Below are 16,601 nucleotides of genomic sequence, written 5' to 3'. Positions count from 1 at the left end.
TTGTGAACCTAGAAGCTGGGACCTCCGTATGTACACCACAGTAATTGTCAGAAAATACAAAAATAGTTGCATGAACAAGGATATATTTTCGTTCACTTCATTTATTCTCATTCATATATACACTGAGTGAACAAAACATCAAGGACACCTGCTCTTCCCATGACATAGACTGACCAGACGAATCCAGGTGAAAGCTATGATCCCTTATTGATCGTCACTTGTTAAATCCATTTCAATTGCATGGCTCTTGAACTTCGCCTCTCCCGAGTCCGTAAGGGAGTTGCAGCGATGGGACAAGACTGTAACTACCAATTTGATATCATGAAATTGCAGAGAAAAAGGGGTAAAACGTTGTTTTTTTTATATATATATTTTTTTTAAATTAAATGTCCACTTCAATCAGTGTAACCAGGTTAAAGAAGGATTTTTAAGCCTTGAGACACGGATTGTGTGTGTGTGCCATTCAGAGGGTGAATGAGAAAGAGAAAATATTTAAGTGCCTTTGAACAAGGTATGGTAGTAGGTGCCAGGCACACCGGTTTGTGTCAAGAACTGCAATGCTGCTGAGTGTTTCTCGCTCAACAGTTGCCTGTGTGTACCAAAAATGGACCCTCTCCCAAATGACACCGAACCAACTTGACACAACTGTAGGAAGCAATGGAGTCAACATGGGCCAGCATCCCTGTGGAACGCTTTCGACACCTTGTAGCGTCTATGCCCCAATTAAATGAGGCTGTTCTGAGGACAAAAGGGGGGTGCAACTCAATATTAGGAAGGTGTCCTTGATGTTTTGTACACTCAGTGTATACTGTATCTATATCACGTTTCATAATAACATGTGTGCAGTCAGCGTGTGTTACCTCATCCTGGTCAGGGAGAAGCCAGATTTCACCAGCTGAGCCTTGAGCTCCTGCAGCTCTCTCTCCACCACCCTCTTCTGTTGCACTAGCTGCTTCACCTCCACCAGCCCCTGGGCGTCTCCCACTGCTTCTTGGGACAGCTTCCCCTTCCCAGGTCCTCCAGAGTTCTGATTGGAGGAGAGTGGAGAAAACGACAGCGAGAGAACGCGGAGTGTGCAAAATCGCCACAGTGTGTTTGGATCACCCAGGCTGATAACTAAAATATGAGTGGTGGTTAGGAAAGATTCAAATGTGACATGATTAAGACAAAATAATCTACCACTATTTCAATTGTATTTGTACAGCACAGGGCCTACCTGCATGGTGGCTAGGGTTCGAGCTGTCAGTTTGGAATCCTCTTCCTCCTTGCTGTCTGCATAGTTACTGTTGACCTCAACATTATCGTTGTCCTCCGAGCTGAATTCTAGAAAGAGAACCGAGACCCCAGAATGCAGTTCTTAGTTGAAACATAAGCAATAACATGGACACATACATACATACACACACAAGTCATGAAAAGAAAAGCCCGAAAAGAAAATGTCACACTGACAAGAGTTCTACTCTTTTGCATTTGTGGCAACAGATCGATTAAAACATACAAATCCTTGACACTTTTTACTTTTGCCAGAGTACAATTCAACAACCATTTTAATATGGTACATGTTCATACCACACATAGCCTACCCAAATCCTGGCCTTTCTGCATGTCAAAGTATTTCCACCAAAAAGCAAACTGCTGTGAACGCATCGACAAAACAACGCTTCCCACGTTCAGTAATAGTGGTGGTCACCCTTGAAACCTCTCCCCCTCTCAGTAATGACAGGAAGAGAAGCTTCAAACAAAAAACACGTTATTTTCCTTTGAGGGAATCTATCTCACTGTACGGGCAGATATACGGTTAGGTAAACTGTAAGATATACCGTAAGTATACAGTAAGAGCAGATACTTTAACTGCTAACAGTAAATACAAACCTACAGACACAGCTCTGTGGAGTAACATGCTACGGTATCGCAGACTAGAGGGCTAGGAGAGGATGTTAAAATGTTTACTGTAAGGCTATCGGAGTAGTTTTACATATATAATCAGTCATTTTACAGTCAAATAAAATTACACAATAGCCGGGGACTAGATGTAACGATTCTCGTTGGTGGAAGGAGAGGAGGACCAGAATGCAGCGTGGCAAGTATTCGTCATATTTTAATGAAAAACTGAACACTACACAAAATAACAACGAAGAGAAAACGAAACAGTTCTGCCAGGTGAACAAACACTAAACAGAAATTAAACACCCACAATCAAAATGGGGAAAACAGGCTTCCTAAGTATGATTCTCAATCAGAGACAACGAACGACACCTGCCTCTGATTGAGAACCATACAAGGCCAAACACATAGAAATAGAAAAACATGGAACAAATAACATAGACTACCCACCCCAACTCACGCCCTGACCAACCTAACACAAAGACATGAAAAAGGAACTAAGGTCAGAACGTGACACTAGAAGATAGCTTAAATGTACTGTAAGGAGGTCGCATAACACTCAATGCTTTTAAAATGAATTTCATCAAAATGTTTCATTGATCAATTCTACAGGTTTATGACGTATAACTAGGTAATAGTAGATGATGTGATACAAGGTGCAATTGGCCAGGGCAGAGTATTAAAATGTGTCAAACAGTGCAGGATGCACATTCTAAAAAGGATAAGGCCTCTTTGGCTAATGTAATAGTCCATTTTGTCTCGACCTCTATGCAATCTGTTCAGTGTTGGACTTCAGGAATACACTCTATTCAAATAGAAACTCATTCAAAAGCACGTCTAAGCACTAGCTGACTGTAATCTTGTGCGGTCAGACAGCAGAGTGAGTGCTAAGAGACTTGAGCGTTACAATATTCTCTTCCCCACAGACGCTGTACTTTGGAGACGCGGCTTGTGCAACAAGAGACGAATGACACAGACTTTAAGAAGAGGTGTGGCCAGCAGGACGTATGTTCTTTGCTCATTGGGTCTAACAGGGCGCTGGGGATTAAGGTGTTCCCTTTAAATGTGATCAGGATTAATCTGATTGATGCAATTTGGAAAGTCTACCCTTGTTTCTATGTAATGAGCACGGCCCTTCAAACAATCGAAACGACTGATGCAATTGGAGCATTTTAGTGTTGAAATGGGGGAGGGGGGTTGTGTATATGGTTATATACCCACACACGCTCATGCAGTCATGCATCCACACTGTACGTCTAGGTGGGTTTCTTACCTTTTATCTACAAATGAGCTCAACTGATACTACCTATTACTCCGAGTAGAACCAACTGTGACAGGTTGGGAAGTGGAGAAAACCAGGCGTGTTAACAGAGATTGACCTTAACGTAACTGGATATAGATACGTTTATGACCAGTGTACAACTCAGGTAGACTATGTTCATGCAGGAAGCAAGGGAGGTGAGGAGGGAGGGACAGTGGAGCCGAGCCCATCACGAACACCATGTAAACCCAACGACATCAACGCAAGGTTTGTTTATTCAGCTCAACACAAGGGTTCGCGCTCCATTGATGATGATGGTAGAGACCGGAGCAAAGCAGCTTCTGCCACGTTATCAGATCAAACGGCTTCTCTTTCAGACACGCGTGCCGAGTTAATGTCTCCGGGGGGGGGGGGGGGGATTCCTATTCCCAAGGTCAGAAAACTACGTTTTATTTTTACATACCGTGGAATCTTATAGCGTGACACTCAGACAACGGTTTATAGATGTTACACACACAATGAGCTAAAACGAATAAGAATAATTAATGGCTGTTGAAATGTACCGTACTCTGGCAAAAGCAAAACATCACTTCTAATCCACTTGAAGCGCACATTTCGACAGCAGTCGTTATTAGATATGCCATACAAATTGCAGAGACCGCTGTAGCAACACGCAATAACATTACATGGTATATAACCACCATGAATCATGCAGTTGAACATGCGAAGGCACACGCACGTTATTAGTATAAATAGTAGAAGTCATAACATGAAACATGTGATGCTATCAACACTATCATACAAAGTTCAAAATCCCTTGCATTGTATGTAAACATAAGTCATATCTTCCCTCTGTTTCTTTGCCTACTGGTTATACATTCAAATAAGCATTTGATACCTAAGCTGCTGTAAACATAATCTAATGCATTACACAATTAAAACATACAAATGTAGAATTGCACAAAGCTTTACAAAAAGCTAAAACCATATATAAAATAAAATAAACTATTAGCTGATATATAAATGACATTAAGAAGTCTTAACTATGGTTAGCATCATCACCCAAAAAAAGGTGCCACTACAGACAGAAGGTGCCACTACAGACAGAGCCCCGTGCTCCTCTGATGCCCACCCTCAAACTCGGCCTGCCTGTCAACTGGCCTAGCAGTGCCCTGGGTCCTGAGGGCTGTGAGCTCAGCCTGGGTCTCCCTCTCCATCCGCAGAGCCAGACGCTGTTCCTCCTGCAAGGCCCGGAGGTCCTGGCTGGTCCCCTGGAAGTCTGGACCCCGGAGGCCTAGCTGGGACCCGTAGGCAAGGGAGCAAGAGGTTAGCTGTCTGCGGAGCTCCTGGAGACGTACAGTCTGCTCACTCATCACCTCACTCAGACGACCTGCCGATTCCTGGAGGGGGAGAAGAGTGAGGAGAGGGGAGGATAGGGAGAGGGAAGGAAAGGATGGAGGTTTTTGAGGATTAAAAGATCTGACTCGATACAGCTTCTTTGTGGCAGAAGTCTCTTTCTCTCTCTCATTCTCTCACTCTTTCTTTCTCTTCTCATTCTCTCTACCCAATCAGTCCCTCAGACTATACCACACCACAGCTCTCAGGCCAGTCTGGTTTTGTTACCTGGATGTACTGGTCTCTGGTACCGATGGTGTTGAGCAGGTCCTGGACCTGTGAGTGGTGCTCCTGGGCCTGGCGGCAGCGGTCGGACAGCAGTTCCTGGAACAGTTTCTCCTTCAGAGCGAGGCGAGCCTTCAGCTCATCCACCACCTCACTGGGACCTGCCTTCACCTTATCTAGCAGGGCTCCAGTCAGGTCCTGGGATGCAGAGAGCGAGAGATAATGTGAGAGCGGAAGAGCGAGACAGGGGGAGAGAAAGCGAGAGGGAGAGAGAAAGAGAAAGAGGGCGAGAGAGAAGACGAGAAATTGCAAATAGTGTGAAGAATCAAGAATAAAAATATTTTGCCACTGATCAGCAAAAATCAATTTGTGCTGGTGTACAGTATATGTATACTGTGGCAAGTGTATAATTAGGGCATGTCACCTCAGCCTCATTGGTACGTGTGTGCAGGGCGTTCTGTAGCTGGCTGATGAGCGTGTCTCTCTCTCTCAGGCTGCGGCTGTGTCTCTCCTCCCTGTCCTCATGGTGGCACTGTACACTCCTCCATGCCTCACACACCTGCTCCAGCTCCAAACCCTTCCCACGCACCAGCACTTCCAGGCTCTTTAACACACACACAAGATAGAAGGAACTCAGTAACCAGTGTCTGTGTGTGTGTGTGCTCGCGCGTGTGTGTGTGTGTGTGTGCTCATCAGTACCGTGATGGTCTCTTCGTTGTTGGACAGTACACAGTGTTGTCTCTCCAGGTCTCTCTCTTTCTCTCTGAGAAGAAGCTGTAGCCGACGCACCTCTCCCTCCTTCTCCTCCACACGTCGGAACTTCTCATCCACCGCTCGCTGATGGGAGGGAACACAACAGAATAGAACAATGTAATGCATCTCTAATGGAACTCAGCTGTCAGTCACCACCATCAATCACCACTGCTGTCCATGCAACCCATGCAGTCCTGGATCACAAGTTTGTTTGCCCGCCTCTTATATCTGTAATATGTTCTCGATGAGGTTCATTCTCTCATAGACGATGACTCTCACCTCCAGTGCTCTGTCTCTGTCCTTGATACGGTCTTTAAGTTTGGTGAGGAGAGTGTCCCTCTTCTCGCTGGGCTCCTGCTGTTGGTCCAACAACTCGGAGTACTCCTGAGAGACAGGGACAGTGTGTGATTTGGACGGCTGTGGATGAGGGAGGTGGTGCGTGAATGGTGTGTGTGAGAGTGTGTCTGATTCTGACCTGCACCAGCTGCTCTTTGGTCTGTAGTGAGGTCCTCAGCTCTCGGATGCTCTTCTCCCTCTCCTCCTCCTCTCTCTGTCTCTCTCCCTTCTTCTCTTTCAGCTGTTCCTCTTTCCGCTGCAGCTCTGACCGAGCTTTCTCAAGCACCAGATGCAAGTCCTAGAGCAGACAGGTAGCAGCACAGTCTCCTACAATGTTTACACACAAGCAAACGCATGCACGTACTCGCAAAATGAAAATATAACCCCATTGCACACAGACACCCCCACACACACACACACACCTGGTTGTGTCTCTCAGTACTGTGTCTGTGCTCCATGACTCCCTGTAGGTCTTTCTCCAGGCGGTGCAGGGCTCTGGTGAGGTCCTCCTCCCTCCTGGTGGCCTGCCGCTGGGCTCTCTGGCCTTCCTGCAGCTCCAGCTGGGCCTGGAACAGAGAGCCCTGGAGGGCCAGCACCTCCCCCTGCCCTCGCACTAACTCCGCCCCAGACACCTGCACCCGAGACAGGGTAGAGAGAGTGGAGATGAGGAGGGTGTGGGTGGAAGAGAGCCAGCGAGTGAAGGCGGTTTACAGATAGCTCTATGTGCTGTGTGCTGGGGTCAGCTGTGCTTTCTCTATACTAGCACTGTGGGACATTACAAAGGATCCTATCAAGCTTGTGCATTAATACAAGGTCTATTAGAGATGGAGAAAGCCAAGCTCCTATTACTCTCAATTATCATGTTGATAAATCATTGTAACACACTACGCAAACCGTAAATTACGGTGTCGTCACGTCAGCTGTAGATTTAAGAGCATTTTAGTGTTCTTAGACTTTAGTACGAAGTGTGTGTGTGTGAGGTGTGTGTACGGTTCAGAGGAGGGCTGACCTGGAGTGTCTGGAGCTGGGTTCTGTTGGCCAGCTCTTTCAAAGAACACAGCACGTTATTCTGCTCCTCTATGACCCGGTACAACTCTGCTGCCTGAGAGGGAGACACACGAAACACACAAAAAGGCATGAGTAAAGTAGCCTATTGTTCATCATTGGTTGGACACAATACCGTGTAAAGTGGCCTGCTGTTCCGGCTTTTCTTTGTGTACCTCCCTCTCTCCTACCAGAGTCTCTTCGTCTCTCATTTTCTTGCTTTCTGTTAGTCCGTCTCTCACTCGCACTCGTTTTGCCTCTCCTTCATTCCCCTCTCCCTCCCTCTTCCCTCTCTCCCTCTGTACCTCAGTCTCCTTGCTGTTGACAGTGTCGGTGAGGTTGAGGACGTTTCGTTCCTGTCTCTGGGCCTTCTCTCTAACCAGGCGCAGCTCGCACTCCATGTCCCCGAGTCGCACCTGCAGCTTCTACACATCACATTCACAGACACATCAGAGAAGTGCTAAAAATCGAATACTTGTAGTTATTTTTTTTTTATCAATTGTTTATAAGCAGGCCTTTGAATTAATAGTTCAATTTAGTGTTAATTGTCTGAAGACTTAACAAATAATCCGCCTTGGATGCATGTCTACTGTATGCTATGGTCAAGTAGAGTAAAAATAGGAACTGCTTCAGGAGGAGGAATGGTGAAAGTCTGTGGGGGAAGTGGTACCTGGTTCCTGGCCTCGCTCTCTCTGATCTTGGCCTGTAGAGAGTGGACCTGGAGCTGGGCCTTCTGGAGCTCAGTAACACACTGACTTGCAGCAGTCTCATACTGACGAAGCTGGCCTTGCTGTTCATCTAGCAGCCTCTGAAACACACAACACGCACAAATAGGTTCAGGTTTATAACATTGTTTTTTTTAAATGCACGTATATGTACACTCACACACTTCCCATGCCCCTGTGTGAGAGTGGAACGTGATGAGGTCAGTTCACTGCACTATAACTTCCTGAGAAAGTAGTCCCTGTTTCCACGGCAGAGTGGCATTAATTTCCTGTTTTTTTGTTATTCAGCTCTGTAGAGCTATCTTTGTGATTGTGAGGGGCTGTTTTGGTCTGTAAAGTCTCTAGTAGTCAGGGACAGTGAAATAACTCAAAATATCCTTGTCATTTCATTTCAAAGATCAACCAATCCTGCTCCCACATAATGTGCTGTAAACCCATTACCGGCAGAACACACACACTAATACACACACAGGACTCAATCTGAGCTCTAATGATTACATGTTGTTCCATCAGTTCAGTGAATCAACCTTCAGTGGAAAAACCAACCCACTAAACTCCGAGTCATACTTATCAAGTGGCCATTATTTCAGAATATCAGTACGCTCATTCCTAGCCATGTATCAAGGGTAGCTAATTATTAACACGACAAAGGAAGCTATGGAGGTGGATTAAACAGCGTAGAGCATGCCTAACACGGGGCATCGTTGTTCATATAGCAACCATTGTCATGGCTACAGACGTGTTGCTAGGATAACGATGGGGAAAAAGTGGTTTGATTGTCTGTAGAATCACGACCCTTCCAGGCCAGTAGATACTATCCCATCTCCTCCCCAATTCAAGCCCCTCTATCTGGTCTCGTTAGTTCCAGTGTGTCTGTTCTATGAGCCAGGGGCTGGTGGTGGTCTTGCTCGGTACCTGCTGGAAGCAGAAGGGGCCACACTGCACATAGTCATCAAGCCACTGCTCCTCCATCTCTGACAGCTCTGTCTGCAGCTCCTGCTGACTGCTGGGGGTCACCCACTCTGGGATACCAGGGTGGGAGTAGAGGTCACAGTCTGGGGTTCTGAGGGACAAGGGGAGCCCAGGGAGGCCCGTCTTCAGTTTGGGTTTGACCAGGATAGGGAGCTTGCTGCCTTGAGGGGACTTTAGAGGTCTGTACTCCCAGATCCTCACTAGACTTTGAGCCAGCTCCATGGTCAACCCAGAGACTGACCCCTCCCTGGGGGCATCATCCCCCTGGAGACGAGGGTCTCGCCTCTGATCCCTCCCTGGGTCCTTCTCTCCTCCCTCTCCCTGCTCTTCCTCAACTTGGTGAGCGGTGCAGGGCTGAGCCACGTCCACGGCTGTGTCCTGAGATTCTATCGATGAGCCCGGGCTGAGGGTTATCCTCTCTGTGTCCCCATCGCACAGGGTCCTGTCGCTCTCTGGCCCCAAGGGAGAGGACTCTGAGGGGACAGGCGTGGACTCTGATCCTGTGGAGGTCTCCTCACCCCCCATGGCACTGCCTGAGTAGCGGGTGGAGGGTTCACACGACGTGCTCCTCCTGCCTAACCGCCGAGGTACCTTACACACGGCCTCGTAGTCAGAGTCGGCCACACGGAGAGCCGCACACCCTCTGCACCGCCTGGAGCGATGCCCAGACAGAGTCTCTGATCCTGAGCATTGAGGGTGATGATGCTGGGTGTGGTGCTGGTGATCCGGGGCCGGACTCTGCTGGTCCTCGTGGTCGGCCCAGGATTCGTACACAGAATAGGCCAGGTCGCCCTGAAGCAGGGAGCTGTACCTGGCCTCCTGCAGGGCTGAGAGGTCCACCACAGGGGAGTCACCCTCAAACAGCCCACCACTGGACAGAGAGTGGTGGGCTGTCTGAGGGTGACTCCCCTGTGGTGGAGCCCCAGTACCCCCTAGCCCTATCCCCATTCCCATCCCAGCCTGATCCTGGATCTGGTCCTCTGTGTTGTTCTTCCAGTACAAGCCTCCTATACACTGTCTCAGCCGGTCCTTCTCCAGCAGCAGCTTGTGCAGGCGCTCCAGGGACAGAGCCTCCACGCGGGCGATCACTGTGTCGAAGCGGTACATGCGGTCCAGCATGAAGGCACACTTGGAACAGGCAAACTCCCCCCGGCCATCACGGGTCAGCTCCCTGCCCAGGGCGTGGGACAGCAGCACCTGCAGGTTGAGTTTGGAGGCTGGGTGGAAGATCCATCGCCGCTGATTACCGCAGAGCTCGCGGGCGCAGATCCGACACTCCTCCTTCATTTTAATGTCCAACATCACAGAGAAGTTCAGCTCTCAGTTTTACAGGAGGGGAATTGGGTCTGTTCAGATTGTTCAGACAAAAAAATTTAAATGTATTGAGCATGATTAAATAAAATCCATGATTTAATTTAAATGATTTAGCTGTGCAATGTTCATTTACTTTTCTTCTATGTTTTATAAAAATGTATTCAAAATAAATAGTAGCCTAATAGACTAGTTACTAGTACATTGTGCCGATTTGCCGTTATGAAAACTCATCGTTGCATCTTCGATGAAGAGAAGCCATCACAAAAACGGGGTAGCCAATGCTCTTTGCAGTGCTTTGAAGGGGCGCAATGATTTCTATTCAATCGCGATTATATCTATTCAAGACCATCAAAAAATATAGACTGTAGTCTAATAAAACATGGTTAATATATGGAATATAGCGTAATGAGAAAGAAACGTCTGTCATTTGTGATAAGCGCCTAAATCCGTTGTCGTTGTCAGTGTCACCGACACTGCGTCTAATCGGTCGAAACACTTTCAGTTCTTCATAAACTGTCATCAAACAGATGATACATTGTCAATAGTGCTCAATTCAGATCTAAACAAAATATAGCACGCTATTCTCTTTATGAGGATGTCATCTCATACGGCTTTTTCTGACACGGCTCATCTAAAACAACACATTACAGTTGCGCTGTCTCATTTCAGCTAATTCAACACTAACACGGAATTCACCACCCGAAGGAAAAAGACTGTAGTGGAGACGTCCTTATAAAAAGGTGTGGGTGTCCCGTTATTTTTCGGCTCCCTGATAGCAGTTTACCGGACCGTGTGACGAGGAAGGGAGAAGATGGAACCGACGGTTTCCACGGGGTTTTCACGTGTATCAGAACAGGGCGCGATGGAAACGTTGATCAGGGTTGCCAGGTTCCGCAAATACTCTAACCAATGACAAAACAAAACCTGCCCAAAAGGCCTGAAAACGAGCTATTTTTTTCACAGCAAAAGAGGAGTTGCCACATTTATATAATAAATAATGTTTCCATAATGTTAAAGGACCAATAAGCAAAATTCGGATTATCAAAATAATAATGATTGCAAACTATGATATGAGGTAATAAACACATTTGAATATGTTGCAAGATAAAATATAATTTTCCCTTATTAAACTCCCCAGATAATTTTCCAACATTGGATGTCGATTTAACTCTATGATGACTGCTTTGATGAAGCAAAAAGGCATGAGGGGTTATGGTACAGTACATGGCCAATATACCACCACTAAGGGCTGTTTTTATGCAAGACACAACAAGGAGTGCCTGGATACAGCCGCTAGTCATGGTATATTGGCCATATACCACAAACCTTATAGCTATTATAAACTGTTTACCAATGTAATTAGAACAGTAAAAAAAACATGTTTGGTCATACCCATGGTATAAGGTCTGATATACCACAGCTATCAGCTAATCAGCATCAGGCCTCAAACCTGGTTTATAATTGTAAATAAATCTCTTTTGCGCATCTGCATAACTAAAGCGAAAACCTGAAAGATGAGTTTGAGTGATGAAAGTTGAACAGAGGATCTCAATCTCTGAGCAGGAAACACTTGGAAGAAGAAAAAAATAAATGTTAAGCTACGTTCTGGCAATTGTGCAGTTATTATGGGCCAGATATTAAGACAACAAACAGGTACAAATGGCCCATTTGCGAGATTGACTTGTCATTTCAATAGGCATAGGCTACAGACTAAAATCCAGGTTTATGATTGGAATTCAACTTTGCCATGGTTTGCTTTGATAGGTGAAGGTAGCCTATAGTCCCTGATAGGCCTACATTTTATTTCAGACAGTCTACAGTAGCCTAGGCAAGATGTGGTCAAGATGTAAACTGAACGATTTAGCAGCTGGTTTAGATCAAATTAACAGACTAATTAATTCGCAATTTCGAGGTAAGAAGCACTTGTGTTTCCCAGTAGCCTGCCTGAATAGGCTATTGAGGATGGGGTCATAATTTCAATCACTGAATTTGATATTAATATTTTGTATTTATTTAACCTTTATTTAACGAGGAAAGTCAGTTAAGAGCAAATGTTTATTTACAATGACGGCCTACCAAAAGGCAAAAGGCCTCCTACGGAGACGGGGGCTGGGATTAAAAATAAATCAAATATAAATATTGGACAAAACACACATCACAACAAGAGAGACAACAGAACACTACATAAAGAGAGACCTAAGAAAACAACATAGCAAGGTAGCAGCACAACATGACAACAACATGGTAGCAACACAACATGGTACAAACATTATTGGGCACACACAACAGCACAAAGGGCAAGAAGGTAGAAACAACAATATATCACGCAAAGCAGCCACAACTATCAGTAAGAGTGTCCATGATTGAGTCTTTGATTGAAGGGATTGAGATAAAACTGTCCAGTTTGAGTGTTTGTTGCGGCTCGTTCCAGTCACTAGCTGCAGCGAACTGAAGAGGAGCGACCCAGGAATGTGTGTGCTTTGGGGACCTTTAACAGAATATGACTGGCAGAACGGGTGTTGTAAGTGGACGATGAGGGCTGCAGTAGATATCTCAGATAGGGGGGATTGAGGCCTAAGAGGGTTTTATAAGTAAGCATCAACCAGTGGGTCTTGAGACGGGTATACAGAGATGACCAGTTTACAGAGGAGTATAGAGTGCAGTGAGCTATAGATTGCAGTGAGCTATTGCCTGAGCTATGTTGTTGATGTATATTAAGAAGAGTGGGGGGCCTAGGATCGCCATTGGCTGAGACAGCAGATGTTCTGATTTTATAAACTGCACTCTTTGAGAGAGGTAGTTAGCAAACCATGCCAAAGACCACTCAGAGACACCAATACTACTTAGCCGGCCCACAAGAATGGAATGGTCTACCGTATCAAAAGCTTTGGCCAAGTCAATAAAAATAGCAGCACAACATTGCTTAGAATCAAGGTCAATGGTGACATCATTGAGGACCTTTAAGGTTTCAGTGACACATCCATAACCTGAGCGGGAACCAGATTGCATACCAGAAAGAATACTATAGACATCCAGAAATCCAGTCAGTTGATTATTGACAGGTTTTTCCACCACTTTTGATAAACTGGGCAAAATAGAAATAGGCCTATAACAGTTAGGATCAGCTTGATCTCCCCTTTTAAATAAAGGATGAACCGTGGCTGCCTTCCAAGCAATGGGAACCTCCCCAGAAAGGAGAGACAGGTTAAAAAGGTCATATATAGGTTTGGCGATGATAGGGGCGGCAACCTTAAAGAAGAAAGGGTCTAAACCATCTGAAGTCAAGTTTCAGGAGCTCCTTTAGCACCTCGGACTCAATGACTGCCTGCAGGGAAAAACTTTGTAGCGGGGCAGGAGAAAAAGAGAGAGAAGCATCGGGGATAGTAGCATTTGAAGGGGTGGGAGATGAGAAAATGTTGGATGGGCAAGGAGGCATGGAGTCAAATATGAATCTTGACTTAATGAAGTGGTGATTAACCTTTTGGAACTCTAGGGGCGCAATTTCATTTTTGGATGAAAAACGTTCCCGTTTTAAACAAGATATTTTGTCACAAAAAGATGCTCGACTATGCATATAATTGCTACTGTTCGAAAGAAAACACTCTGACGTGTCCAGAAATACAAAGATCTTCTCTGTGCGTGCCCTTTAACGTGAGCTTCAGGCAAAACCAAGATGAGATGGCATCCAGGAAATGACAAGGATTTTTGAGGCTCTGTCTTTCATGATCTCCTTATATGGCTGTGAACGCAAGAGGAATGAGTCTGCCCTTTCTGTCGTTTCCCAAGGTGTCTGCAGCATTGTTTTCAGACGTATTTGTAGGCAGATCGTTGGAAGATTGACCATAAGAGACCACATTTACCACGTGTCCGCCCGGTGTCCTGCGCCGAAATTGGTGCGCAAAAAACTGTCACCTGCCAGTATTTTTCCATGGGGCACAGAGAGAGTTAAGCAAGCTTCCAAGAACTGCATGTCAATGAAGAGATATGTGAAAAAACACCTTGAGGATTGATTCCAAACAACGTTTGCCATGTTTTTCGGTCGATATTATGTAGTTAATCCGGAAAAAGTTTCACGTTGTAGGTGACTGCATTTTGTTATTATGGTTTCGTTTCGGTAGCCAGGCGCAATGTGAGAAAACGGAACGATTTCTCCTTTAATATTCACAGTCAGTGTAGTCAGCTCAGCTTCAAAAGCATTTTTGAATCCCCATTGAGACCGTGCCTCGACACACAGACGCTTTCAGGAAACACTGCGCATTTGGTATGTGGCTGGGAGTCTCCTCATTGAAAACATCAGAAGCTCTTCAAAGGTAAATGATTTTATTTATTTGGTTATCTGGCTTTTGTGAAAATGTTGCGTGCTACATGCTACACAAAATGCTATGCTAGCTTTGCATACTCTTACACAAATTAGTCAATTTCTATGGTTCAAAAGCATATTTTGAAAATCTGAGATGACAGTGTTGTTAAGAAAAGGCTAAGCTTGAGAGCAAAAATCCCGGATCCCGCATTATTTTAATTTTATTTGCGATTTTCAGAAATCGTTAACGTTGCGTTATGCTAATGAGCCTGAGGCTTAGTCACAATCCCGGATCCGGGATGGGGAGTTTCAAGAGGTTAACCTTGCACAATACTCGAGTTGCAGTCGAACCTCTAAATACCAAAAACATTTGTCATAAGTAACTAGCTCCCTGGTATACAAAAAATACCCGAGCTCTGAAGCAAGCTTCCAGAAAATTGGAACGGAAATGGCACCAAACCAAACTGTAAGTCTTCCAACTAGCTTGGAAAGACAGTATTGTGTAGTACCAAAGAGCCCTCACTGCTGCTCGATCATCCTATTTTTCCAAATTAATTGAGGAAAATAAGAACAATCCAAAATGTATTATTGATACTGTCGCAAAGCTAACTAAAAAGCAGCGTTCCCCAAGAGAGGATGGCTTTCACTTCAGCAGTGATAAATTCATGAACTTCTTTGAGGAAAAGATCATGATCGTTAGAAAGCAAATTACGGACTTCTCTTTAAATCTGCATATTCCTTCAAAGCTCAGTTGTCCTGAGTCTGAACAACTCTGCCAGGACCTAGGATCAAGGGAGACACTCAAGTGTTTTAGTACTATATCCCTTGACACAATGATGAAAATATTCATGGCCTCTAAAACTTCAAGCTGCATACTGGACCCTATTCCAACAAAACTACTGAAAGAGCTGTGTCCTGTGCATGGCCCTACTATGTTGAACATAATAAACATCTCTCTATCCACCAGATGTGTACCAAACTCACTAAAAGTGGCAGTAATAAAGTCTCTCTTGAAAAAGCCAAACCTTGACCCAGAAAATATTTTCAAAACTTTCCTGAAGACAAACAATGTATATGAAACGCTTCAGTCTGGTTTTAGACCCCATCATAGCACTGAGACTGCACTTGTGGAGGTGGTAAATTACATTTTAATGGTGTCAGACCGAGGCTCTGCATCTGTCCTCGGGCTCCTAGACCTTAGTGCTGCTTTTGATACCATCGATCACCGCATTCTTTTGGAGAGATTGGAAACCCAAATTGGTCTACACGGACAAGTTCTGGCCTGGTTTAGATCTTATCTGTTGGAAAGATATCAGCTTGTCTCTGTGGATGGTTTGTCCTCTGACAAATCAACTGTACATTTCGGTGTTCCTTTTAGGACCACTATTGTTTTCACTATATTTTACCTCTTGGTGATGTCATTCGGATACACGTTAACTTTCACTGCTATGCAGATGACACACAGCTGTACATTTCGATGAAACATGATGAAGCCCCAAAATTGCCCTCGCTGGAAGCCTGGGTTTCAGACATAAGGAAGTGGATGGCTGCAAATGTTCTACTTTTAAACTCAAACTGTTGAATCTGACAATTAATCTTGATGGTTGTACAGTCGTCTCAAATAAAACTGTGAAGTTCCTCGGAGTTACTCTGGACCCTGATCTCTCTTTTGACGAACATATCAAGACTGTTTGAAGGACAGCTTCTTTCCATCTATGTAACATTGCAAAAAGCAGACACTTTCTGTCCAAAAATGATGCAGAAAAATGAATCCATGCTTTTGTCACTTCTAGGTTAGACTACTGCAATGCTCTACTTTCCGGCTACCCAGATAAAGCACTGCATAAACTTCAGTTAAAGCTAATCACGGCTGCTAGAATCTTGACTATAACCCAAAAATGTGATCATATTACTCCAGTGCTAGCGTCTCTACACTGACTTCCTGTTAAGGCTAGGGCTGATTTCAAGGTTTTACTGCTAACCTACAAAGCATTACATGGGCTTGCTCCTACCTATCTTTCCAAGTTGGTCCTGTCGTACATACCTACGGTCACAAGACGCAGGCCTCCTAACTGTCCCTAGAATTTCTAAGCAAACAGCTGGAGGCTTGGTGGTTGGTGGTTGAAGAGGGTGGGTGGGGTTATATCCTACCTGTTTGGCCCTGTCCGGGGGTATCGTCGGATGGGGCCACAGTGTCTCCTGACCCCTCCTGTCTCAGCCTCCAGTATTTATGTTGCAGTAGTTTATGTGTCAGGGGGCTAGGGTCAGTCTGTTATATCTGGAGTATTTCTCCTGTCTTATCCAGTGTCCTGTATGATTTTAAGTATGCTCTCTCTAATTCTTTCTTTCCTTCTCTCGGAGTACCTGAGCCCTAGGACCATGCCTCAGGACT

The 16,601-nt window shown here is 45.1% G+C and overlaps 1 protein-coding gene across 7 annotated transcripts in view; it reads right to left on the bottom strand.

Annotated features, from left to right (window-relative positions):
* The window catches only part of LOC135556156 (myomegalin-like), a 130,139-nt gene that overhangs the window by 30,920 nt on the left and 82,618 nt on the right, over window positions 1–16,601 (bottom strand). For all 7 annotated transcript variants that reach the window (XM_064989127.1, XM_064989124.1, XM_064989122.1 and 4 more), the window contains 12 exons: window positions 7,569–7,706; window positions 7,204–7,323; window positions 6,864–6,956; window positions 6,277–6,486; window positions 5,994–6,152; window positions 5,798–5,902; window positions 5,465–5,602; window positions 5,190–5,369; window positions 4,769–4,963; window positions 4,278–4,545; window positions 1,217–1,323; window positions 861–1,027 (listed from right to left, as the gene is read on the bottom strand). In XM_064989127.1, the coding sequence (XP_064845199.1) occupies window positions 861–1,027; window positions 1,217–1,323; window positions 4,278–4,545; window positions 4,769–4,963; window positions 5,190–5,369; window positions 5,465–5,602; window positions 5,798–5,902; window positions 5,994–6,152; window positions 6,277–6,486; window positions 6,864–6,956; window positions 7,204–7,323; window positions 7,569–7,706 (1,880 nt within the window). The remainder of the gene's footprint in view (window positions 1–860; window positions 1,028–1,216; window positions 1,324–4,277; window positions 4,546–4,768; window positions 4,964–5,189; window positions 5,370–5,464; window positions 5,603–5,797; window positions 5,903–5,993; window positions 6,153–6,276; window positions 6,487–6,863; window positions 6,957–7,203; window positions 7,324–7,568; window positions 7,707–16,601) is intronic.

This window comes from Oncorhynchus masou, chromosome 15 (assembly GCF_036934945.1).
Source record: "Oncorhynchus masou masou isolate Uvic2021 chromosome 15, UVic_Omas_1.1, whole genome shotgun sequence".
Taxonomy (NCBI): domain Eukaryota; kingdom Metazoa; phylum Chordata; class Actinopteri; order Salmoniformes; family Salmonidae; genus Oncorhynchus; species Oncorhynchus masou.
The sequence above is the reverse complement of the archived record's forward strand: the minus strand, read 5'-3'. Positions and strand labels throughout refer to the sequence as shown.